Source organism: Rhinoraja longicauda, unplaced genomic scaffold (assembly GCF_053455715.1).
Source record: "Rhinoraja longicauda isolate Sanriku21f unplaced genomic scaffold, sRhiLon1.1 Scf000366, whole genome shotgun sequence".
In the NCBI taxonomy this organism is placed as follows: domain Eukaryota; kingdom Metazoa; phylum Chordata; class Chondrichthyes; order Rajiformes; family Arhynchobatidae; genus Rhinoraja; species Rhinoraja longicauda.
The window spans coordinates 78,707-103,673 of NW_027601584.1; the positions used below are offsets into that span (position 1 = coordinate 78,707).

Here is a 24,967-nt window from a genome sequence, read left to right on the forward strand (position 1 = left end):
GGCTTTGAAAGTCAGCCTAGTCAAATATGATACCAAAATTTCCAGGTCTGTTCAAATTCAGACATTTGCCATAGTGTCTGATGAAATTAGTGACAATGGAGAGGAACCTTGGATCTTATAGAGGTGTATAAAATCATGAGAGGAATAGATCGGACAGATGCACAGAGTCTTTTGACCAGAGTAGGTGAATCAAGGACTAGAGGACATTAGAGTTAAGGTGAAGGGGAAAATAATTAATAGGAATCTGAGGGGTAACGTTTTCACACTAAGAGTGGTGGGTGTATGGAACAAGCTGCCAGGGGAGGTAGTTGAGGCAGAGACTATCCCAACATTTAAGAAGCAGTTAGACAGGTACATGGATAGGACATGTTTGGAGGGATATGGACCAAACGCAGGCGTGGGACTAGTGTAGCTGGGACCTGTTGGCCGGTGTGGGCAAGTTGGGCTGAAGAGCCTGTTTCCACACTGTATCACTCTATATGACAAGTAGACTATTTACATCTTTGAGTCTGTTCAGCAAGATCACAACTAATTTGCAAGATAATTCCCTATCCCCCGACCTCCCCCATACCCTTGTCCCCATGTCATAGAGACGTAGAGTAATAGAGTGATTAAAGAGGCCCTTTGCCCCAACTCTTCTACTGTATGCTGACCAAGATGCCCCATCTGATCTAGTCTCATTTGACAGTGCCTGGCCTAGATCTCCCTGAAACTTTCCAACCCATGTACCTCCACAAATGTATTTTAAATGTTATTGTACCTCAACTTGTTCCTCTAGCAGTTTGGCCCATCCACCCACCCACCACTCTCTGTATGGGGAAAGTTGCTCTCAGGATCCTACTAAATCTTTCCATTCCACCTTAAACCAATGCCCTCTAGCTTTTGATTCTCCAACGCTGGGAAAAGACTCTGTGCATTTACCCTATCCATTACTTCATGATTTCATGCATTTTTATAAAATTACTCCTCGGCCTCCTGTTCTCCAAGGAATAAAGTCCTAGCTTGTCCACATTTTTCTTTATCTCAGGCCCTCAAGACATGGCAACATCCTTGTAAATCTCCTCTACACTCTTTTGAGCTTTATGGCTTCTCTGCTAGAGCAGGGTGACTAAAACTGAACACAATACTCCAAGTGTGGCCATGCCAATGTTCCATCTTCTATATTCATTTCCCTGACTGATGAAGGCTAGTGTGTCAAAAGCCTTCTTCACCACCCCACCTATCTCTGACACCGCTTTCAGGAAACTGAGTACTTGTACTCCTAGATCCCTCTGCTCTACAGCACTCCCCAGAGCCCTACCATTGATTGTGCAGTTCCTACCCTGATGAGGATATTAATATCCTTTAATCTCTTTGGTTAACCACAATCCATGAATCTCAGATTTAAAACTAATAACCAGCTTAGCATTCATTGTCCATTTTGCAAGTGAACTCCAAATTTACAAAAATTCTTCATGTGCAAGTGTTTTGTACCTTCATGCTTTAAAGGCCTGGCTTTAATTTTTAGCCTACATCCCTAATAGTTGACTCCCTAACTAGCAGAAATGAATTTTCTATCCTTGCCATCAGATCCCAGTTATACATTTTGAAACTCTTCAAGTCACAACTCGACAGCTTGGACGTGAATCATCTCACCAAACTTGCCCACATAAAAATCTAAATGACCTTTTTGCAACCGGTACCCACACGAGTGAAACCTGCACGAGATAGCCCAGCCGTTGGCGGTTGTGCAGCAGAAAACAGAAACAGAAACATTTAGTCAAGTAACCCAACAATCTGCATTCCAGTAAATACGACTTTGGTTTGTGTAACCTCTCTTTGTCATCTAGAATATAGAATCAGTCTGAAGAGGAGTCCCGATCTGAAACATTACTTATCCATGTTCTCCCAGGTTGCTGTACCAGCATCTGCAGTTATTTTCTTATATTGCTGTCTCATCCGCTGAGTTACTCCAGCACTTCACGTTTAGTTTAGTCTAGTTCAGTTTAGAGATACAGCGCAGAAAAAGGCCCTATGGCCCATCGGGTCCGTGCCGACCAGCGATCCCTGCACATTAACACCATCCAACACCCACTAGGGACAATTTTTACATTTACCAAGCCAATTAACCTACAAGCCTGCACGTCTTTGGAGTGTGGGAGTAAACAGATGATCTCGGAGAAAAACCCACATAGGTCACGGGAGAACGTGCAAACACAGACAGCACCCGTAGTCGGGATCAAACCCGGGTCTCCGGCACTGCATTCGCTGTAAGGCAGCAACTCTACCGCTGCGCCACCATGACTGCCCTTTTGTCTTTGTTCTTCATAATCTTAAACCATGGAGACCAGAATTTGTCCTGCTAAATACACACAGCATGCTTGCCAAGGCCCAATATAAACTCCTTGAACTGGGGTGCTCAGAACTATTCACAGCACTCCAAGTGACTCTTATAACTATCTTCTACTGTTTGCTTCTAGAGATAAGTTCAGCTTTCTGTAACCATCCCATTCTGTAAGCTTAATTGTTTAGCTTCTGTTACTGTCAATGACATTGTAATAATAATTGCATGCACAGAGTCTCTTGCCCAGAGTAGGGGAATTGAGGACCAGAGGATGTAGGTTCAAGGTGAAGGGGAAAAGATTTAATAGGGATCCGAGGGGTAACTTTTACACACAAAGGGAGGTGGATGTATGGAACGAGCTGCCTGAGGAGGTAGTTGAGGCTGGGACTATCCTATTGTTTAAGAAACAGTTAGACAGGTACATGGATAGGACAGGTTTGGAGAGATATGGACCAAGCGCAGGCAAGTGGGACTAGTGTAGCTGGGACTTGTTGGCCGGTGTGAGCAAGTTGGGCCGAAGGGCCTGTTTCCACACTGTATCACTCTGTGACGCTCACTATAACTCTCCCCCCATCCCCCACTGCCCCTCCCTGCCCCCCCGCCCCTCCCCCTCCCCCCTCCCCCCCCCCCCCCCCCCCCCGCACCCTACCCCCCTCCAAAGTCTTTTTGGACATGTTATTTCTATGTACAGTGAAAAGCTTTGTTTTGCATGTTATCCAATCACATTAAATAATACTATACATAAATACAATTTAGTGAAACTCAAGTACAATAGATAATGGGGAAGATACTGAGTGCAAAACATAGTTCTCAGCATTGTCATGCACCAGTTCCATCCACAAAGTCTAATATCTGCAATGGAAATGGTGAATAGGACAGTATCCCAGCTTATAGAAACACCATTCAGAAGCCTAATAACAGAGCGGAAGAAGCTATACCCGAGTCTAGTGATGCGCACTTTCAAGCTTCTGAATCTTTTGCTCGATGGGAGAAAAAGGAATGACCAGGGTAGGACAAGTCTTTGATTATGTTGGCTGCTTTCCCAAGGCATCGTGAAGTGTAGTTGGAATCAATGGTGAGGAGTCTTGTCTGTGTGATGGACCGGACTACATCCACAACTCTCTGCAATTTATTGCAGTTTTGGGCAGAGCTGTTCCCAAACCAAACTATGATGCAACCTGACATTTTGCTTTCTAGCTTTCCGGCATTTAAAAAAGCACTGGAAAGGAACATTGTCTACACGCACCATTGTTATAGCCCTGTGCTACACTGTTTAAATATTCTCTCAAGCCCAAAGTTGGATAGGCTTAACCTACAAATGTGACATTGATTGTATTTGGTTCAAGCAGATATAATACCGAATTTGGGCATGGTCATTCTTACATGCAGCCATTTCATTCAAATCAATTAATCTTACCAATATGAACTGGATGAACCTCAATCTCATCAAAATAGTTCAGGAGGGTCTCATCTTCCGTATTCTGTTCCCTGTAATTGCCAAGATAAGGCAAGAACCTTTCTTGTGTATAATGTGTCCCAACGACGACACTCTCTGGCAGATTCAAGATGCGATTCTTCAGGAACTCATCAGAAGCGTCCAAAGCAAAAACGTGTTCTGTGGAGAAAAAGTTTGTCGAGTCAGAGTGATACAATTTGGAAACAGGCTCTTCGGCCCAACTTGCCCACACCGGCCAACATGTCCCAGCTACACTAGTCTCACCTCCCCGCGTTTGCTCCATATACAATATATCTTTATTGTCATTGTACCCAGGGGTACAACGAGATTGGGAATGCGCCTCCCATACGATGCAATAATTTAAGTAATTTAGACAACAGCAACCCAACGAAACAATTGTAACAGTTTTAGACAGGGTAAAGTGCAAGTTGATCTATGCGTTGTGACCATCCGGCTCAGCAGGACCGGTTCATAGCAGCTATGGCCCTGGGGATGAAGCTGTTCCTGAGTCTGGAGGTGCGGGCATAGAAGGCCTTGTATCGTCTGCCCGATGGAAGGAGTTCAAACAGACTGTTGCAGGGGTGTGAAGAGTCTTTGTGGATGCTGGTGGCTTTTCTGAGGCATCGTGTGTTGTAGATGCCCTCCAAGTCTGGTAGCTGTGTTCCGATGGCCCTCTGAGCTCTATGGACTACCCGCTGTACAGCTTTCCTTTCTGCCTCCGTGCAGCTGAGGTACCACACAGGGATGCCATGCGTTAGGATGCTCTCTATTTGTCCTATCCATGTACCTGACTAACTCTTTCTTAAAGGTATTTATTCACAAAATGCTGGAGTAACTCAGCAGGTCAGGCAGCATCTCAGGAGAGAAGGAATGGGTGATGTTTCGGGTCGAGACCCTTCTTCAGACTGAGGGTCTGTTTCTTAAATGTTGGGATAGTCCCTGCCTCAACTACTTCCTCCGGCAGTTTGTTACATACACCCAACACCCTTTGTGTGAAGTATGAGCCAAATGCAGGCAGGTGGGACTAGTGTAGATGGGATATGTTAGCCGGTGTGAGCAAGTTGGGTTGAAGGGGTCTTTGTGTGAAAAAGTTACCCCTCAGATTTCTATTAAATCTTTTCCACTTCACCTACTCTGGGCAAGAGACTCTGTGCATCTACCCAATCTATTCTTCTCATGATTTTATACACCTCAATAAGACCACCCCTCATCCACCTGCCTTCCAAGGAATATTGTCCCAGCCTACTCAATCTCTCCCTATAGCTCAGACCCTCTAACTCTGGCAACATCCTTGTAAATCTTCTCTGTACCCTTTCCAGCCTGACAACATATTTTCTATAACGTGCTATTATATAGGATTTGAATTATCAGACGGAGGCCCAACAGGGGGTTAGAAATAAACGAGCGAGTTACCCAAAAGGAAAACAGTAAAGAGTTAGATGATAATGATGATGTGACGCATGGTACCTTAAGAGGTACCTTCTCTAAAGGCTGTGATTCACCAGAAAGCACCAAGTCATAAGGTTGGGGATTCTAGTTCCACTCCACAAATTTGTCCACAGAAAACTAGGCTGACATTGCGGACCAATAGTAAGTTTGTGCTGCACTGTCCAATATGCTATTGTGAGATGATTGTAAGTTCTAAGAGCAGAATCAGGCCATTTGGTCCATCAAGTCTATTCCGCCATTCAATCATGGCAACATTTACTCTTGCTTGTGGACATAAGATATGCAGCAGCATGATTTCAAAGAACACAAAGGTGGGTTATTGATTGAGTGATGAGTTTTACCCCCTAATTTACCTCACTAAAATCGATCTCCCAGACCTCGGTCCATATAAAGCTAGATTCGGCCTGTTGCCATGGGGGCAGTAATGCCTCATGGTATCTTGGTCAATGCATCTAACTGCTGAGATCCTACCCTGACATGCCTTGTAAGTCAGACAGAAAGCAAGGCGAGACACGTAACCTCACCTCCTGCCAAAGTTGGGAGGCACTTTTAACTGTTTTTAAACTTTCCCAATAATCAGAGAAATTTAGGTTTTGGTTTTCATGGACGAGTTGCCGAAGAAACTGTTTCCATGTTGTATAGCCCTATGAAATTCTATGAATCCATTAGCGTTTGTGCAAATAGGGAAATGTAATGTGCATGAAGAAATCATTTAAAGACATTAACTGAAACAAAATAAATAAAATGAGATATAAGAAAATAACTAAAAGTTGCATTTTCCTCATATTTCAAGTTGGGAATCCCCATTCAAATTAATTAGAAATTTAACCCCACATCAGGTCTCCCTAATGAATGCAGGTTCCCCAGTGAGGTACTGGAGAAGGCCATTGTAGCAGTGCTCCATTGTTGGACGCTATGTGGCGTTCAGCAGTACACCAGAGTGACAGAGGCATTGGCGCATCTCATACGCATGGCTGCCTAGTGTAAATCAGAGACTTACTATCCTGGGTGCAGCTGAATGCTGGTGGTTCCCTTTGGAACTGCCCATGACAGATGGCATGATCCAGCCTATTAGTTACAGTGCCGACTGCAGACTAGCTGCGTTCCAATCTCCTGAAGAGGTCCCTACATCACAATGGTGATCCCTCTTCAAATGAACTTCGCTTGCTGTTAGGCACCTGGGATAAAATGAAAGGAGATATACAAGTGCAGGTCTTCTTCATTGAGAGAAGATGATAGTAGAGTGGTGATGTGTAGGAGTTTAATAGCGTTGAACAATGAGATTGGGTGAAAGTAGGTAGCTGGAGAAAAATGTGAGAAGATAGGTGATCACAAATGAAAATCCTGGAAATACTCAGTAGGTGAGATTGTATGTGTGGAGCGGGAAACAGAGATAAGGTTCTAGGTTGATATCCTTTGTCCATAAAAAAAAAAGAATAAAGTCTTTCTGATATTGAGATAGTTTTACAAATTCTAAATACAATGAAATATGACCAACCAGGAGTAATTGCTTTGTCAAACTGTGGTAATTTGTTCATGCCACCTTCTTCTTCCTCGTCCTCTTCAGCTGTGTTGTAAAAGAAAGATAAGAATGAGGGTGAGTGCAGTTGTGGATGAATATCGGTCCTAAAGAATACTACCATGTCTCTGATATATGGAAAACCACTGTTTGGGATCAAATAAAACGATCATGTTAGACAAAAACAAACTATAATTTTCAACTAAATAAGGCAATTTACTTCAAATTATTTTGGTAGTATGCAGGTACAGCGGGCAATGAAGAAAGCTAATGGCATGTTGACCTTCATAACAAGAGGAGTTGAGTATAGGAGCAAAGAGGTCCTTTAACGCGGTTGCACAGGGCCCTGGTGTGACCACATCTGGAGTATTGTGTGCAGTTTTGGTCTTCAAATTTGAGGAAGGACATTCTTGTTATTGAGGGAGTGCAGCGTAGGTTCAAGAGGTTAATTCCCAGGATGGCTGAACTGTCATATGTTGAAAGAATGGGTTTGTATACACTGGAATCTAGAAGGATGAAAGGGAATCTTATTGAAACATATAAGATTATTAAGAGATTGGACAAGCTAGAGGCAGGAAACGTGTTCCCGATGTTGGGGGAGTGCAGAATGAGGGGCCACAGTTTAAGAGTAAGGGGTAGGCCATTTAGAACGGAGATGAGGAAAATATTTTCACCCAGAGAGTTATGAATCTGTGGAATTCTCTGCCTCAGAAGGCATTGGAGGCCGATTCTCTGGATGCTTTCAAGAGAGTAGATAGAGCTCTTAAAGATAGCGGAGTCAAGGGATATGGGGAAAAGGAAGGAACGGGGTACGGACTGTGGATGCGCAGCCATGATTACAGTGAATGGGGTTGCGGGCTCGAAGGGCCGAATGGCCTACTCCTGCACCAAATGTCTATTGTCTATTGTCTATTAAACTGCAGAAGTAACTCTGATAATCTGGCCTCCAATTGTGCATAAATCCCAATGGTTTGGCATTTAGCTTGGTCTTACATTCGGAGTGTGAGCAGGATATGGGGTGGGGCAGTGGTCCATACTGTGGGTTAGGTAGCGGACAATGGGGGAGGGGAAGAGGAACAGGACAGAGGGAGGGGAAAGGATAGGGAGGACCATAGGTTTGCCACCTGAAGAGGGTATTTACACAAGTTGAAATATACAATTTCAAGCAAACAAGAAGAAACATTTAAGGATAATTTACAGTTCTTGCAAGAACATATGATCACAAAAACTACCCTTCTACATTCTATACTTCCAAAAATGAATTTCGAAATAAAACACGCATCTGTGGCATCAGTCACAGTCAAAAATTAAAATTTTGCATCTTCTTGTACTCAGTTTTCGCCAACTTTCCACTTCTTCACATTTCTGTTCTTGCAGTTTTTCTTCCATCTGTCACCTGTCACCTCTTGCTGTTGTTTAGCCATTCCTGTTTTTTTAAACATAAATTCTCTCTTTCGCCCTTTTTTTGTAATGGCCCCTTTCATTCTTTCTTCTCCCTTATTGATTCCCCATTGTCCTTTGGTTCCTCATATGGATTAAAAACAGGGTGAGATGGTAAAATGGCAGTCATTATGGACAGAGCCAAATAACGTTGAAGCCACACAGGGAAAGGACAGTAGTGTTCCTTCCCTATTGTCCGTTGGGAAATTTTGATCACGGTCACGATTACCGATTTAACCCAAGTTTATTTGATTGACCAATTTTAAATTTGCCTACAACTACTGTGAGAAATAAATTCTGAGCAAAGGCTTTAAATTACAATAGGATAACATAATGACTTATGGTCCTGTTTCTCTAACTATTTTACAGTTATGAATCCTTACCCAACTCTAATCAGACCCAATGTCTTTTGGACAGGATGGTTAGGCTGTACTTACCACCAAAGAGGTCCTTGGTTTGTAAATAAGACTTGGGAAATCCATCAAGAATAAAACCTTGGTTTTGACAAGGCATAGAAAGCAGCTTCCTCTTTATAAACTTGAGGACATACGAATCATCCAAGCGGCCTAGAAGATTGATATCCAAATCGCCCATCAGTTAGAATGCAGAAGGAAGATTACTAATCTCTACACAAACATTTTAAGACATCCTGGTTTCTGCAGGATGAGGGGAATTAAATATAAAGAAAGCCTTTATGCAATTGAGTCAGAGCTTACTCTAAAAATGGCAGTGGAGCGAATGGAGACCGTTGTTGTTTAAGTACCACAATAACTTAAGGTGGGGGATAAATGTACAGCCAAGCATTACACAGCCAAGCAAATATATGACCATCTTATAGTTTATTCCATAAATTAAATTAATTTGAATTCTATGAATTTGCTCTATTTATGTATTTGGTCCAACTCAAGTCCAAAAGTCCAAAACAAACTCACTACAGAAAATTGGGCTTTGCTCATTTTGAGCAAACACCCGTCAACTTAGTTGCTTGGAGAGTTGGGGGGAAGGATTAAGGAACTGGATCTCCCATTGTCCTTTGGTTCCTCATATGGATTAAAAACAGGGTGAGATGGTAAATGTTGGGTATTAAGGATGCCAATTGGGATGAAGGATGAGACCAGGGATTAGTGAAAGGGATAGGAAAGCAGTAACTGGCAGGAAATGAGAGATTGGAGACTAACAAGGGAAAGAAGTGATCAACCAGGAGGGCTGAAGTGAGAAATCAATGTAAGGCTTTGAGAATGGACATTAGAATAAATAAACAAGTGACCAAATCATAGAGCATTTGAAACTTGGAAATGGAAGCAGTTCTGACACATTTGGCCCTCATACATGCTCTGCAATTCAGTTGCTTATCTTTTACTTCAGCGTTACTTTCCTGCACAAACTCTCTCCTATCTAAAAATTTATTGGCCTGAATTGAAAGTCTGAATGAGCTGAAAGGGATAGATGCTGAAAGAATATTTTCCCTCATGGGGAAATGCAGAAAAAAGTGACATCGTTTCAGCATCAGGGTCACCCACAAGACTGAGATGAGTGTGAATCCCTTCTACCCCTGCCAAGTGTGATGCATCTTTCGAATCCTCTAACCCGGAGCATGATAGAGGCTGTGTCATTAAATGTAATCAATGCCAAGACTGACAGATTTTCGGGCTATGGCAGAATTAACACTATGGGAAACAGGCAAGAAAATGGAGTTGAAGCCAACGTAAGATTAACCTTGAAGATAGGCACAAAGTGCTGGAGTAACTCAGCAGGGCAAGTAGCATCTCTGGAGAGAAGGAATGGGTGACATTTCGGGTCAAGTCCCTTCTTCAGACATCTGGTAACAGGGAGAACGTACAAACTCCGTACAGACAGCATCCATTGTCAGGATGGAACTCGAGTCTCTGGCGTTGAAAGGCAGCAACTCTACCACTATGCCACCTTGCCACTCGAACATTGACTCAGAGTTCTACCAGTACTCTGCGTCCTTATTGACCTTATGAATCCATGCTGCATTTGAAAAGGTTTTGAACTCTTACATTTACCTACTTGGTACATTTATTCATAAGTAGTTGAAATCTAACTATCAATTACCACCGTTCTGGCTCATATTTTCTCTGACTTGATCGAGGAGTTCCTGGGGATCACTGTCTGCTTCTCCTTCAGCATCTTCTTCCTCAGCTTCTTCAGGTTCCTCAACCTCAGGTTGTGAAGTCCGTAATTCCTATGATGACAAACATGCAGCTTGAGATAAAGCCGTAAAAACAAAACTACTTTACTTTTGAGAAAACCCCTCTGTTTTCTTGAGCTGCCGATGCTTTCCAGTGTCGGTTCTCAAAATATAGGCGACGTTCTGTCATGACTGCTGATTTCCCAATGGATCTGGAATTTGTCAGGAATCTCTGAAATTTACGCAAGGAAACCTGCTCCCGGATTCAGCCCCGAGTTTCATCGGGTACAGGATTTGTGAACCCATTTATTTTAATTAGGTTTGCAGGGTAGAAAGGAAAGGATATGATAGGTTTATTATTTCTGTTTGTGATGATTTTAATTATGTATAATTATCTGTATATCTCTAAAAGAAGAAAAGTGTTTCGAACATTTCCAGTTTTTATTTCAGGTTTCCAGCTTCTGCAGATAGACACAAAAAGCTGGAGTAACTCAATGGGACAGGCAACATCTCTGGAGAGAAGGAATGGGTGACGTTTCAGGTCAAGACCCTTCTTCAGCCCTATGGCCCAATTGACCCACGCTGACCAAGATGTCCCATCTAAGGTAGTCCCATTTGTCACAATCTCCCATATGACAAAACCATATCCCTAACCAGCCTGTCTATCCAAATGCATATATATATCTTATCCCTTAGAATCCGCTCTGGTAATTTACCTATCACAGATGTTAGGCTCACTGGTGTATAGTTCACAGGCTTTTGCTTGCAACCCTTCTTAAATAGAGTCATAACATTAGCCACCCTCCAGTCATCCGTCTCCTCACCCGTGTCCAACAATGACTCGTGTATCTCCGTCTGGACTCCTACAAATTCTGCTGAGCTACCCGCAGTATCCTCGGATATATCTGATCTTCTTAAAGAAGAGCAAATGAGATACCTCTGTTGTTCTGTCCACTACATACGGCTCAGTCAACATCATTAAAACAGATTATATGGATATTACTACCTATTTGCTCTTTGTGACTTGCTGACGTATTTATTTTATCACCATAGTAGCTACAATTCAAGGATCCAAGATGGCGTCCAACCCAGGTGACTGTTTGTGTGCTAGTCATAGAAATGGATCTGCAATCAACCATTACAATCCACTCTTTTCCGCACACTGTAGATGGCACGATTGCAATCATGTATTGTCTTTTCGCTGACTGGTTAGCACGCAACAAAATCTTTTCACTGTACCTCGGTATACGTGACAATAAACAAAACCTTCAAAAGTTCTTCATTCGTTGAAAAGTGCTTTGGAATATCCTAATAAGATGTCAAGAGTTGCTAAATAAAAGCAAGCCAGAAGGAGATGGATAAATAGATCTGAAAATCAAAAAAGACTGCAAAAGCTGGAATGTATAAGAAGGAACTGCAGATGCTGATTTAAACCGAAGAGAGACACAAAAAGCTGGAGTAACTCAGCCGGACAGGCAACACCTCTGGAGAGAAGGAATGGGTGATTAAGAGGCTGAGACATAGCATGTAATCTGAAAGCCAACACTTCTGACACTACGGTACTGCAGTGGAATGTCAGACAAGAATTTTGCATTCACAATGCTGGAGTGGGATTTGAACACAGAATCTTTTAATTCAAGAGACATGAGTGCCACTAGCGAACCACAGCTGACATGAATCAATGAAGTTTCTGTCAAGGTCCATGACCAGAGGACGATAACAATAGTCCCACAGATGAAATGAATACACCGTTGAGAAATATTAGAAACGCTCAGGCTTTATAAATTGAGGCAATTATTACATTAGATCACATGCGGCTCATAAAATATTTAATGGCATTTTAAATATTAAAGAGCATTTTAAAAAAACCCCCAGGAGAACTGGAACATGGATAAGCAGAGACCAGTGAAAGGTAAATTTAAAATCTAGTTCAAGAATGAAATTCTTACTTAACTCTACAACATCCACCAGGCGGGATAGAAGAAGATCATAAGACATTGGAGCAGAATTAGGCCATTCGGCCTTTCGGGTCAGCTCCGCCATTAGATCATGGCTAATCTATTTTTCCCCTCTCAAGACCATTTTCTTGCCTTGGGAGGTGGGGTCACTGGGACAGGGTGACCAGATCAGAGGGCTCGAGGCTAGAGCTTGGACAGTTGAAGTGTTCTTTCTTTGTCCCTGACTTCTACTATGCACGGTCAGTGTAGACTTACCAGATCTGCGATAGCCTCATTGATGACGTCTTTTATTTTGATGTGGTGCAGCTTGTAATACTTGGCCAACTTCTCCGCCACTGAGTTTTTCCCCACTGCTGGTGGTCCAAAAATAGCAATTTTTAATGGCTGTGAAAAAAAAAAGTGATTTATTTGTCAGAATAATGAAACATTCGACGTGGAATAATTCAGCAAAACAGCGTAAACCCTTTGGCCGTAAAACAAAAATCAAACATAGATGTAACTGGAAACAAAAGGGAGGCAGCTATTAGCCTTCAGCATGGAAAATGTGTGCGGAGCACCTCACTGGGAGAGGCTGGAGTTTAGGTGGGTCCAGCAGGTGGGAAAGTCAGGAGGGTGCCAGGCCTGGCATGGAGGGTCCTGATTCCTTGCTTGACTGATGCAGGCTGACTGGACTTTGTTGCATTTGTTCTTTCCTCTGGGGTTTGAGAACCCTGGACAAGGCCGGCATTTATTGTCCATTCCACTTGCCCTTGTGAAGGTGGTGGCGACTCCTTTTGGTAATTCTACTGTGTTGACGGTGCAAAATCTCATTGTTACCGTACAGTAAAGCACCATTAATCCTACACGCTCAGGACTTCAGTGGTATGGACTAGTAGTTTAGCTACAGGCACCTTGCGTTTTACATGGAGGGTTACGTGTTTACAATTCAAGATCCAAGATGGCGTCCAACTCAGGTGACTGTTTGTGTGCTAGTCATAGAAATGGATCTGCAATCACGCATTACAATCCACTCTTTTCCGCACACGGTGGATGGCCCGATTGCAATTATGTATTGTCTTTTCGCTGACTGGTTAGCACGCAACAAAATCTTTTCACTGTACCTCGGTATACGTGACAATAAACTAAACCTTCAAAAGTTCTTCATTCATTGAAAAGTGCTTTGGAATATCCTAATAAGATGTCAAGAGTTGCTAAAAGAGTTTGGGTTACGTATTTCAAAATGCCTAAATTAAACGTATGTGCGACTACATTGTCAGCAGCGCAGTGGCGCAGCGGTAGAGTTGCTGCCTTACATCTCCCGAGATCCAGGTTCGGTCCTGACTATGGATGCTTGTCTGTATGGTGTTTGTACGTTCTCTCAACATTTCTACATTGTGGGTTTTCTCCGGGAGCTCCGGTTTCCTCCCACATTGCAAAGACGTACAGGTTTGTAGGTTAATTAGATTCAGTAAAAATCGTAAACTGCCCTAGTGAGAGGGATAATGCCAGCCTATGGGGTGATCGCTGGTCAGCGTGGACTTGGTGGGCCGAAGAGCCTGTTTCAGTGCTGTATCTCCAAAGTCTAGAGTCTAAATTTGAGTGCATTATTCTGAAAATACCAGTGCGTAAATCAAGCTTTGGTATTAAAGGAACAAGCTCATTATTTGGAAAATGCATAAATCACACACACACGTAAAACGCGAGGTGCCTGTATCATGTATTATACCATGCAATACATGAACACATTATTAATTCATTTTTTAGATTTTTGACCCTTTGTGTATGAAGGAATGGCAAAAAAGCTTCCAAGACAGGATGATGAGTCACTTGAGTTGGTGCTCAAATTTGAGATTTATCCAGCTAGGAGACAAGAAATGCTAAATATGATCTTTTCAAACCTTCAATTCCACAATATCGAAACAGGGTGGGGCAGAAATATAAAATTAAATGTGGATTGAGTTACTCTGAGGATAATGGCACATCTGGAATCTGCATATAGATCTTTGCATGTCCCTATACACGTCTAGCCCCACAAGTAAAGCTCTTTGGGCAAGGTAATAAAGGAAATATACTGAGGTCCAGTATGAATCAGTCTTCAAAACACAGCAGGGAAAAATGGGAGGGAGAATGACAACAGCACCAATAAACACTCATTCAATGTTCAATATGTACATAAAAAGTCCAATAATCATCAATCTCATTGTATGGAATTCCCCATGGATCTGCATCAGACTCACCAGGTGCTAGTTTCTATACTTCTTTTGACGCAATAGGGTTCATATGCTCCCTTTAACACACTAGGGTCCCAGTTCCCACACTCACTCTATTGCAATGGGGCTCTGGTTCCAATGCTCCTTCTAATTCTCTGGGTCCCTGGTTACAATGCTCCCTTTAACTCGCCTGGGCCCTGGTTACAATGCTCCCTTTAACGCACCAGCACCCTTGAAACACATCCGGTTCTATTTCTCACACTTCCTTGAAACTTATTGGGGCCCTATTTCTCTGCACTTCAAAATAAGTGCATTGAAGCTTAATCCATTGGTTGGAAAATTTATCATCCCAGCATGTAATATATCTAAAAATAATTGAATTTGTTTAGCTTATTATTGCTACGTGCACTGGGGTACAGTGAAAAGCTTTTATTTGTGTGCTGTTGTCAGTGAACAGACTATACATGCATACAACAAGCCGTCCACAGTGCATAGATAAAGGATAAAGGGTACAACATTCGGTGCCAATTATCCTACAAGTGTTTGGGATGTAGGAGGAAAGCGGAGCACCCCGGATGAAAGCCGCATGGTTACGGGGAGAACATGCAAAATGCTCCTTCTAATTCTCTGGGTCCCTGGTTACAATGCTCCCTTTAACTCGCCTGGGCCCTGGTTACAATGCTCCCTTTAACGCACCAGCACCCTTGAAACACATCCGGTTCTATTTCTCACACTTCCTTGAAACTTATTGGGGCCCTATTTCTCTGCACTTCAAAATAAGTGCATTGAAGCTTAATCCATTGGTTGGAAAATTTATTATCCCAGCATGTAATATATCTAAAAATAATTGAATTTGTTTAGCTTATTATTGCTACGTGCACTGGGGTACAGTGAAAAGCTTTTATTTGTGTGCTGTTGTCAGTGAACAGACTATACATGCATACAACAAGCCGTCCACAGTGCATAGATAAAGGATAAAGGGTACAACATTCGGTGCCAATTATCCTACAAGTGTTTGGGATGTAGGAGGAAAGCGGAGCACCCCGGATGAAAGCCGCATGGTTACGGGGAGAACATGCAAAATCCACACAGACAGCACTCAAGGACAGGGTCGAACCTGGGACTCTGATGCTGTGAGGCAGCTGCTCTACCAGCCGCGCCACTGTGTTCATTGTGTTTTCTCTAGGTTCACTCTTTCTCCATGTAAAACGATATTTCTACAAGAAATGATCAGTCATTGAGATAACGAACAGCTTTACCATGAGTTCCCGAGACTGCTTGAATTCTTTGAAAAGGGTCTGGATGTTTTCCACAATGCCAGATTCAGCCACCCAGCGGATGTTAAAGTTCTCCTTGATGAAGAAAGCCTCCATTGTCAAGTTCACCAGCAGGTGATCAAAATCTGATTGCTGTTAAAACAGAAAGCAAGTTCAAACACTTTAACTTTCATATTTTGAAAGGTAAGATTGAATCCAGTAAATAGTTTGTGGTTTGCCTAGAATTTGAAGCATTAATCACATTTGTTTGAGCATTAATCATATTTGTGGAGTCTCGGGTCAACGGTAAAAATTCCAATGAAACGAGTTCATTCAATATATTAACCGCCTTTTTCATTCACATGCCAAAGGGATACCTCCATTTTAAAGTTTTCAGTACTCATTTCTCGGAATAGCCATCAAATTAATGTTCCTCTCTCCTCCTCATTCCCTCCTCTCTCCTCACACACTGCATGTCCCTGCTCCAATACACTTACTCTGCTCTAGCTTCCTTCTGATTCCTCCCAAACATCCCCTCCAGTTTGATTTCCTAGTTTCAAGCTACCTAAGCAACCTTACTTCATTGTCAAAGATAGACACAGAGTGCTGGAGTAACTCAGTGGGTCAGGCACCATCTCTGGAGAACATGCATAGGTGATGTTATGGGTCGGGACCCTTCTTCAGACTCATTCTCACACTGCTTACAAGCCCCGTCCTTTCCCACTGGTGGTTTCTAATGAACCAGGTGAAGCAATGCCAAGAGTCTGAAGAATAATAAAGTTATCCCATCTGTCGGAGAGAAACGAAAGCCATACCATAAGATCCGCTAATTTGAAAACTGTAGAAGGTATTTTCAGCAACAACATTGTTTAATAATAAACAAGTTGTTTTTATTTTGGTGATCAGGGCATGAACAACATCGGTATTGCTGGAAGCTGGTGGCATAATCCAGGAGTACAGTGGCCATGTCAAACCATTTATTTGTAGGCTGACTATACTTTTATTTAATGGAACAAAACCTTACTGAAACTATAATGCGTGAGTCGCAACCTTTTTTAAGAAGGGGCAAATTATTTCTTATTTTCTAACTCTTCATATGTGCTGCATTTCACAATAAAGCAAAACTCAATTTTGCCAAATGCCTACTTCCTGAAGCAAAAGCGTCACTGTACACATGGGTACGTTTCAGTTCTGCATTGGTACATAACAATAAAATCCTCTTCCACCTATCGGCAATGGTTAATTGTACAACATAAAGCAATGACGGTCATTGCACTGTGCACGTGCACAAGTCTTGTGCTTAAAACCAGTTCAAGATGACCACAGTTAGCTGGCTACCATTAGCCAACATCCATCCTCAGCAAGTGGCTGGGAATATCCCTCTGCCTCCAACAGCAAGAGGTGGCAGGAGCCTACACGGGAGCAGGGAGTGTATCAAGGAGCTGGAGTGGGGCTCTGTGTGCAGAGAAAGTGTAGCAGTGACATCTACAATTGTCTACAAACAGCAGTAGACTGTCTTCCTGGTGACTTGGAGTGTTTTTCTGAGGCGTTTACAAACTACTACCACATTTACACCACCCGTGTAGAAGATCCCTGCTGCCGACGGCTGTGGAGGCCAAGTCAATGGATATTTTTAAGGTGACGATTAACAGATTCTTGATGCGTAAATGTGTCAGGGGTTATGGGGAGAAAGCAGGAGAATGGGGTTTAGAGGGAAAGATAAATTAGCCATGATTGAATGGCGCAGGAGACACGATGGACCGAATAGCCTAATTCCGCTCTTAGAACGTATGAACTTACTAGACCAATACTTCTCCTGCATTGGTGCAGCACCCTCTCCTCCCCCCTCCCCTCTCCCCCCCTCCCCCTCCCCCTCCCCCTTCCCCCCTCCCCCCTCCTTCCTCCCCTCCCCCTCCTCCCCCTCAACCCCCCTTATCCTCCCTCCTCCTCCCTTCCTACCTCCCCCTTCCCTCCAGCCCCCTCACTACCTCCCTCCCCCCCTAGGAGATTGATTTAAACTTTAAAATGTGAATAACCTAAAAAATATAACACCGATTTCAATGAAACCTCTTGCATTAGCACTAAAGGGACAATGGTGAGTAAGGTGGGCCTACAATTGTCGCGCTATCATGTACCGTTTTGGCTGTAGTTCAGGAACAAACAAACAGACAGGTTTTAATATATAGATAATTTGTGAGCAATGAGTATTGCACTTTGTGCTGTCTGCCTCATTCCAGCTTTTGCAGTTCCTTGGGTATCCAAAATAGAAATCCAAGTGGTGAAATGATTAAAATCAGACAAGAAGAACTTACCGTTAACTCATTATTTAGCAGGGCATTGTCTTGTGGAATGTGCTGGATCTTGCCTGGTCCAAGCTTACTGATTGCCTGTAAGGAGAATCATAATATATTAACTGTGCTTCTTGAAACAATAGTTCTGGATTCTAGATTAATGTGTTCTTTTGGGTTACTCCAATTGCCTGTTTAATATAGAATTATGCATCGTGGACCAGAAGATCAATTGAGTTTCTTAAGCTGATATTGTAATCCAAAATAAGATAGAATGTCTGTGCAGCAAATCGTTTAAATGTCTCAAAGCACTGCACTGAATGAATACATACGGCATCAATAACATCCCACAGACAGAAATTAAGTGAATGACCGGAACAATACTCTACTCCATCTGCAATGGGTAGTTTACAGGAGGTATTTACCATGCAGACTGGCTCAAAGCATGTGAAAAAAACAGTTCCCTCCATCTCAGATTGTTTCAAGTTCAAAATTGAGCAGCCTGTCCGCTTTCCCAACCAATTTAAAGGCCTTTGTGTCCATATAATGAACAATTTCCTAAGCATGTGAAATGCAACGGTAGGGAGTTTGATGGCAATGTAAGGGAGTGGGTAAAAATCATAGCGGGGTGAGGGAGGGGGGGGGGGGGGGTCAGAGAGTCACATGTGGGTCAGACCAGACAATGACATTCTTTCACTCCGTAAGCACAACCGGTTGATCTTTGATAGGAATCCAACTGCTTTGTGATTACTTTTACTTATTTCAATTTCCTTTCTTTTAATCTAATGGCTTTTTGACGTTATTAACCCCTTAAGTGCAATGTTTGGGGTTTATTTATTTATTTATTTTTTAGATTTAGAGATCTACATTAATAGATTAAGAAAACAACTGCAGATGCTGGTACAAATCGAAGGTATTTATTCACAAAATGCTGGAGTAACTCAGCAGGTCAGGCAGCATCTCAGGAGAGAAGGAATGGGTAACATTTCGGGTCGAGACCCTTGTTCAGTCTGAAGAAGGGTCTCGACCCGAAACGTTACCCATTCCTTCTCTCCTGAGATGCTGCCTGACCTGCTGAGTTACTGCAGCATTTTGTGAATAAATACATTAATAGATTTATAGCTATACATTAAATATAAAACCACCCAAATCCCTCACAAGGAAAAGTGCTTGGCTGGTGAAATTAGTCAAATATCCCTGCCATACCATACACATGCTAGAGAAAACCCTTGGTGCATGTAGGTGACGTGACATGTAAATGAAATCTAAGGATTCCTTTGAAGACAAAAGTGATAGTTTAAGGCTGTCCTATTTTAATTTTCACCTCATTTTCTGCAGGTGCACATGGATGAAAATGATGTTGGGACGTTTGTTTAAGCACTACAGTACAGGTAGTGGGGAGGTTATGGGGAGAAGGCAGGAGAATGGGGTTAGGAGGGAGAGCTGGATCAGCCATGATTGAATGGCAAAGTAAACTTGATGTGCCGCATGGCCCAATTCCACTCCTATTCCGTATGACCTTATGACTTACTATGCATCAAAATTATGTCAAATATTCCTCCTTTACATTTTATATCATTTCAGAAGATCACTGTGCACGATCAGAAAAAGAACCAGACTGAAACATCTGCAGCAAGTATCTCTAAGCATTTACCTTGACTATTTCTTTCATTGTGTGCTTTGAATCGTCCAATGCAAGAATGTAGTACGTTTTCGGTTTATGTTCCGCTACATTTTGTAACACGCTGCAAAATAAGGCCAAAAGGAAGTCACTCTTTTAAAATATCGCAGACCGCTAAATGGTCTGTTCCAAACTTTCTCTGTCACTGGAACAAAGTGTCACAGTGTCGTACAGAGCCTTGGAGTCACACAGCAGAGAAACGGTCCCTTCGGCCCATCACATCCCTGCCGACCTTTTTGTCCATCCACACTAATCCCATTTGCCTGCAGTCGGACCAGATCCGATTATGCCTTGCCTTTTTAAATGTCTGTCCTTCATGCCCACTGTGTGTTGAAATTCGAGACAACTTAAGAAATAAAAATAGCTTGTTCAAAAGGATGTAATTTTTCAGCATCTGAAAATTGGACTAATTCCTCTGATACCAGCAGGAAGCACCACAGTTGGAAAAGTGTGGTATTCTCTGACCTCCATTTCCATTGAGCTCATGTCTCCACTGAGACTGGGGGAATCACCCCAACACTACTTAGCCTACTTCAAAACATCGTATTTCCAACTTCATATATTATTAAAACTAACAGGAAAGATTTCAAACCAACAGGTAAATCAAGTAAACATCAGATCGTAGTTCTCTTTTCACCTCTTTGGACATGTACCAAGCTTTGAACAATAGTGAAGGAAAATAACTGCAGATGCTGGTACAAATGGAAGGTATCACAAAATGCTGGAGTAACTCAGCAGGTCAGGCAGCATCTAGGAGAGAGGGAATGGGTGACGTTTTGGGTCGAGACCCTTCTTCAGGCTGATGCTTTAAACAATTATGCACAACACAGGTAAAGGGCATAAAAGAAAAATAATGTACTTTTATAAATAAATAAAGCTTTATACTTTGTAACCACAACTGAATGTCAGAACAAGAGCTTTACAGTAAGCTCTTGTAATGATCTAATACATGATTTAATTATCAATGTAATAAATAAGTTATCCATTTTTTTAACCAAAGCTGCTGAACAGTATCCCAGAATGTTTCAATCAATTACAATGGAAAATATGATCTCAGACCATTTGGGGAATTAATTTTGCTTAAACATCTTACTTGATATTGTTTTTCTGAATGACAAAGCAAATTCTCTTTGTTAATGACATCATTTTGGTATTGTGTTGTGGTAAAGTTATGTTAAAGGTTAATGTTTGTTTTAGAGTGAGTTAAAAAAATAAATGCAAGCACACTTTGTTCTTTGGTTTGGGCAATTGTTCGTCCCTCATCGAAATAACAGTCGCTGAAACAACAGCAGACAAAGGAAGCTAAAAGGCAGACATTTATCGAGGCAAGATGGAAGTCTGCTTCAGGATGATCATTAATGTTCTTTAAAATAAAATCAATATATATGGTAATGATTGTATTTTTGCCCTAACAATGAAATAAATATTTTTTGCAGGCTTGCTGAATACTTCATCAATTGTATTCAATACATTGTTGAATCATTTAAACCAGCAAGGCCCAAATTCAATCCTTCATCTCGGCATTGGTAGGGTTTTACATTAGTAACTGAGCCAGCAAGGCCCCTTCCTGACCATTTTCCAGTAGGTGTTGGAACTATAGGGAAGACCTCCAACTTGGATGACTTCATCCTATGCTTACCCAACTTGAAATTCAGTTCCATTCCATTTAAGCAATGGAATTGAACAGCCCAGTAATTACATTGGTAGGTAAAATTATACCTCTTATTTTGTGGAGTTATCCGAGACTAATTTCATCTGCATTATTTTTGTCAGAGAGGACAAAGCAAGCATGACTGTGGCGTTGCTCTGACCAAAATTCATCATGGTGGTTGACAAAGAGTAACCACACATGGATGACACACAGGAAGTTAACAGTAGGCTGGAAAGGAATCACTATGTTCCATAGAAAGCTTTTCACTGTATCTTGGTACATGTGGCAATAAACAAAACTGAAACTGAGAAAGAACACAATACAGTTAAATAAATGTACTCCATAATCAGTCTGAAGAAGGTATTCTTTATATTCCCTCCACAGATGCTGCCTGGCCTGCTGAATTGCTCCAGTAGTTTGTTTTGTTTCTCCTTATATCATTCTGGTTCCTAATTGAGCAAATCCAATGTGCATGACATGATGCAGTTAGACCAAATGGAAAATCCAAGCAGGTTACAAAATAAGCCAGTCGAACCTCAACTGTTGTCACATGAGGAATGTACTTCAAATGTTGAACAGGATGTTTATAATGTTAAAGAAAATTGCTCATATAAACAATGTCATCATGATGCGGACATCCTAAATAGAATCTGGAAAACCTCTCTTAGTCAATCATGATACAAGACTGTACATAATTATGATGCAAGTAAAACGATTGCAGAATTTTATGAGCTTCTGTATTTGTAATTTAATAAATTGTGCTTCCTGATAAGCTAAGTGAAGACTACAATTGCTGATGGCCCTTTATTAGATTGTTAGTTCCTCCTTTTATTTTTCCACTTACCCAGCTAAGTCATTCACGTGAATGGTTGGAATTACATTTTTTCCATCTCCAAAGCATGGTATTGTTGGATTCAGCCCAAGCCAGGCCTCCTGAACACGGAAAGAAAATCACATGAGGCTGGTTTTGCATATTCTGGTAGATTATATAAAGTGATAAACAACGTGAGAATCATAGCATTGCATGAAGCACAAAGATACAAGTCATCGGTTCTAGCGAACCAAGGCAAAACTCATTTGGACAACAATCAACTACATAACCAGAGGTGTGGAACTGCGTAGTAATTTTTGTCAAACATCAGCCCTTACCTCAGTAATTCAACATATGGTTGGTAAACAGGGATAATCCAAATAAAACAATGAATAAGGGATGCCTGAATGGATGAGGAGTTGGCTGCGCCTAACGGCTGCGGCTCTCTGGCAGTCTGTTGTCTTTTTTTCTTTTTTTTTTGTTTGTGTCGGTGTTGGGATGGTTTTTGTTTCTGTTTTTGGCTGTGTATGTGTGGTGGGGGTGTGGGGTGTGGGGGGGTGGGGTGGGGCGGGGGGAAACCTTTCTTTTATTAGGTCTCTTCCCCGGGGCGCAGCTCGCCCGCGGGGCCTTCCATCGCCCGGCGCGGCGCGGCTGCGGGACTTAACATCGCTGGCGCGGCTCGGCCGCGGGACGTTTCAGTGCCCGGTGCGGCTCGGCCGCGGGACGTTTCAGTGCCCAGCGCGGCTCGGCCGCGGGACGTTTCAGTGCCCGGTGCGGCTCGGCCGCGGGACGTTTCGGTGCCCGGCGCAGCTTGGCCGCTGGACTTAACATCGCCAGCGCGGCTCGGCCGCGGGACGTTTCAGTGCCCGGTGCGGCTCGACCGCGGGACTTAACATCGCCCGGTGCGGCTCGGCCGCGGGACGTTTCAGTGCCCGGTGTGGCTCGGCCGCGGGACGTTTCAGTGCCCGGTGCGGCTCGGCCGCTGGACTTAACATCGCCCGGTGCGGCCGCGGGACGTTTCGGTGCCCGGGGCGGCTCGGCTGCGGGGCCTTCCATCCTCTTGCGGGGGCTGTGCGTGTCGGTTGCCTCGGTAGGGGTCGAGCTGCCTGTCCGTGGGTGTGGGGGGAAGAGAGGGGAAGTTTTGTTGCCTCCATCACAGTGAGGGGGTGTTTGGAGTCACTGTGATGGATGTTTGTGTTGGGGTCGGGTGTCCTGTGTTCTTTTCTTTTTTGCTGTGTCTTGTGACTGCTGAAATTTCATTCGGTGTTGTGCCGAATGACAATAAAGTGTTGTTATGTTATGTTATGAGGTTTATCTTGACAATTAACTCAAATGGGAATGTGGAGAAAAGAATGAAATTAAGATCTCTGTTGGATATTTGCCTAACTTCAAACTACACTAGGTAATCCTGTGCTTCTTTTATAAGATCGGGTGGTGCCAGTGACGGCTTAGGTCCATGAATCAACACACCATCAACCTGGGTGTACTACACTTGATCCCCTGTGAGTTAATTCCTTGGGTATAAGATCACTAAACTGTTGCTGCATTATTGGAAATAAGGAGTGGTGGAAAAGACTAAACATCTCTCACAAAGCATCAGAATGGATAATCAATAAACCGAGCAGAAAGAATCACAACACAGAAAGAGATTTTTAGAGATACAGCACGGAAACAGACCCCTGGGCCCACTGAATTCGCGCCAACCAGCGTTCCCTGTACACCAGCACTACACTCTTGGGACAAATGACAATTTTTTATCAAAACCAATTAACCTACAAACCTGTACGTCTTTGGAGTGTGGGAAACTAGAGCATCCGGAAGAAACCCACATGGTCACTGGGAGAACGTCCAAACTCCGTAGTCCAGATCAAACACTTGCCTCTGGCGCTGTAAGGCAGTAACTCTACTGCTGTGCCCTTGAATTCAGTTGGTCGTTCAAACTAATACGTTTCTTGCTCAAGTGATAGTCAAAATAGGCCCTCACCTCTCCTCCACCATTACACTGAGCACCGGCTCACCACAGGGCTGTGTGTTGAGCCCCATCCTTTACTCCCTCTACACTCACGACTGCGCCCCCACCCATCCCACCAACACCATCATCAAGTTCGCGGATGACACGACTGTGGTTGGACTCATCTCAGAAGGAGATGAGACAGCCTATAGGGATGAAATCCAAAGGCTGGCAGCATGGTGTTCAGTGAACAATCTGGTCCTGAACTCCTCCAAAACAAAGGAACTTATAATTGACTTTAGAAAAACCAGTGGAGATTACGACCCACTCTACATCAATGGGGTCTGTGTGGAAAGGGTACCAGCTTTCAGGTTCCTGGGTACGCACATCGCAGAGGATCTCACCTGGTCTACCAACACCATCACCACAGTAAAGAAGGCACAGCAGAGACTCCACTTCCTGAGGATCCTCAGGAAAACCAACCTGCAGGAGAAGCTCATGTTGTCCTTCTATCGCTGCTCCATCGAGAGTGTGCTGGCATACTGTATAACCACATGGTATGCCAGCTGCTCAGAAAAGGACAGGAAGGCCCTTCAGAGGGTCATCACGACGGCCCAGAAAATCATCGGCTGCTCACTGCCCTCCCTGGAGCACCTGTTCAGCCTACGCTGCCTCAGTAGAGCAGGCAAAATAATAAAAGATCCATCCCACCCCGGCCACCGTCTGTTTGTTCATCTGCCCTCTGGTCGACGTTTCAGGTCGATCAAATCCCGAACAAACAGACTTAAGAACAGTTTTTACCCCAGGGCCATACGAGAACTGAACACTACCTTGCACTAGGCA

General features: G+C 43.0%; 1 protein-coding gene across 1 annotated transcript in view; it reads right to left on the minus strand.

The window, feature by feature from the left end:
- LOC144590865 (adenylate kinase 7-like) overlaps positions 1-24,967 on the minus strand; it is a 32,537-nt gene that overhangs the window by 4,509 nt on the left and 3,061 nt on the right. Inside the window, exons 5-13 of the mRNA XM_078395248.1 lie at positions 22,207-22,295; positions 19,685-19,775; positions 18,055-18,129; positions 15,746-15,895; positions 12,553-12,681; positions 10,264-10,393; positions 8,625-8,753; positions 6,727-6,795; positions 3,741-3,938 (exon numbers count right to left, since the gene is read on the minus strand). Of these exons, the coding sequence (XP_078251374.1) occupies positions 3,741-3,938; positions 6,727-6,795; positions 8,625-8,753; positions 10,264-10,393; positions 12,553-12,681; positions 15,746-15,895; positions 18,055-18,129; positions 19,685-19,775; positions 22,207-22,295 (1,060 nt within the window). The remainder of the gene's footprint in view (positions 1-3,740; positions 3,939-6,726; positions 6,796-8,624; positions 8,754-10,263; positions 10,394-12,552; positions 12,682-15,745; positions 15,896-18,054; positions 18,130-19,684; positions 19,776-22,206; positions 22,296-24,967) is intronic.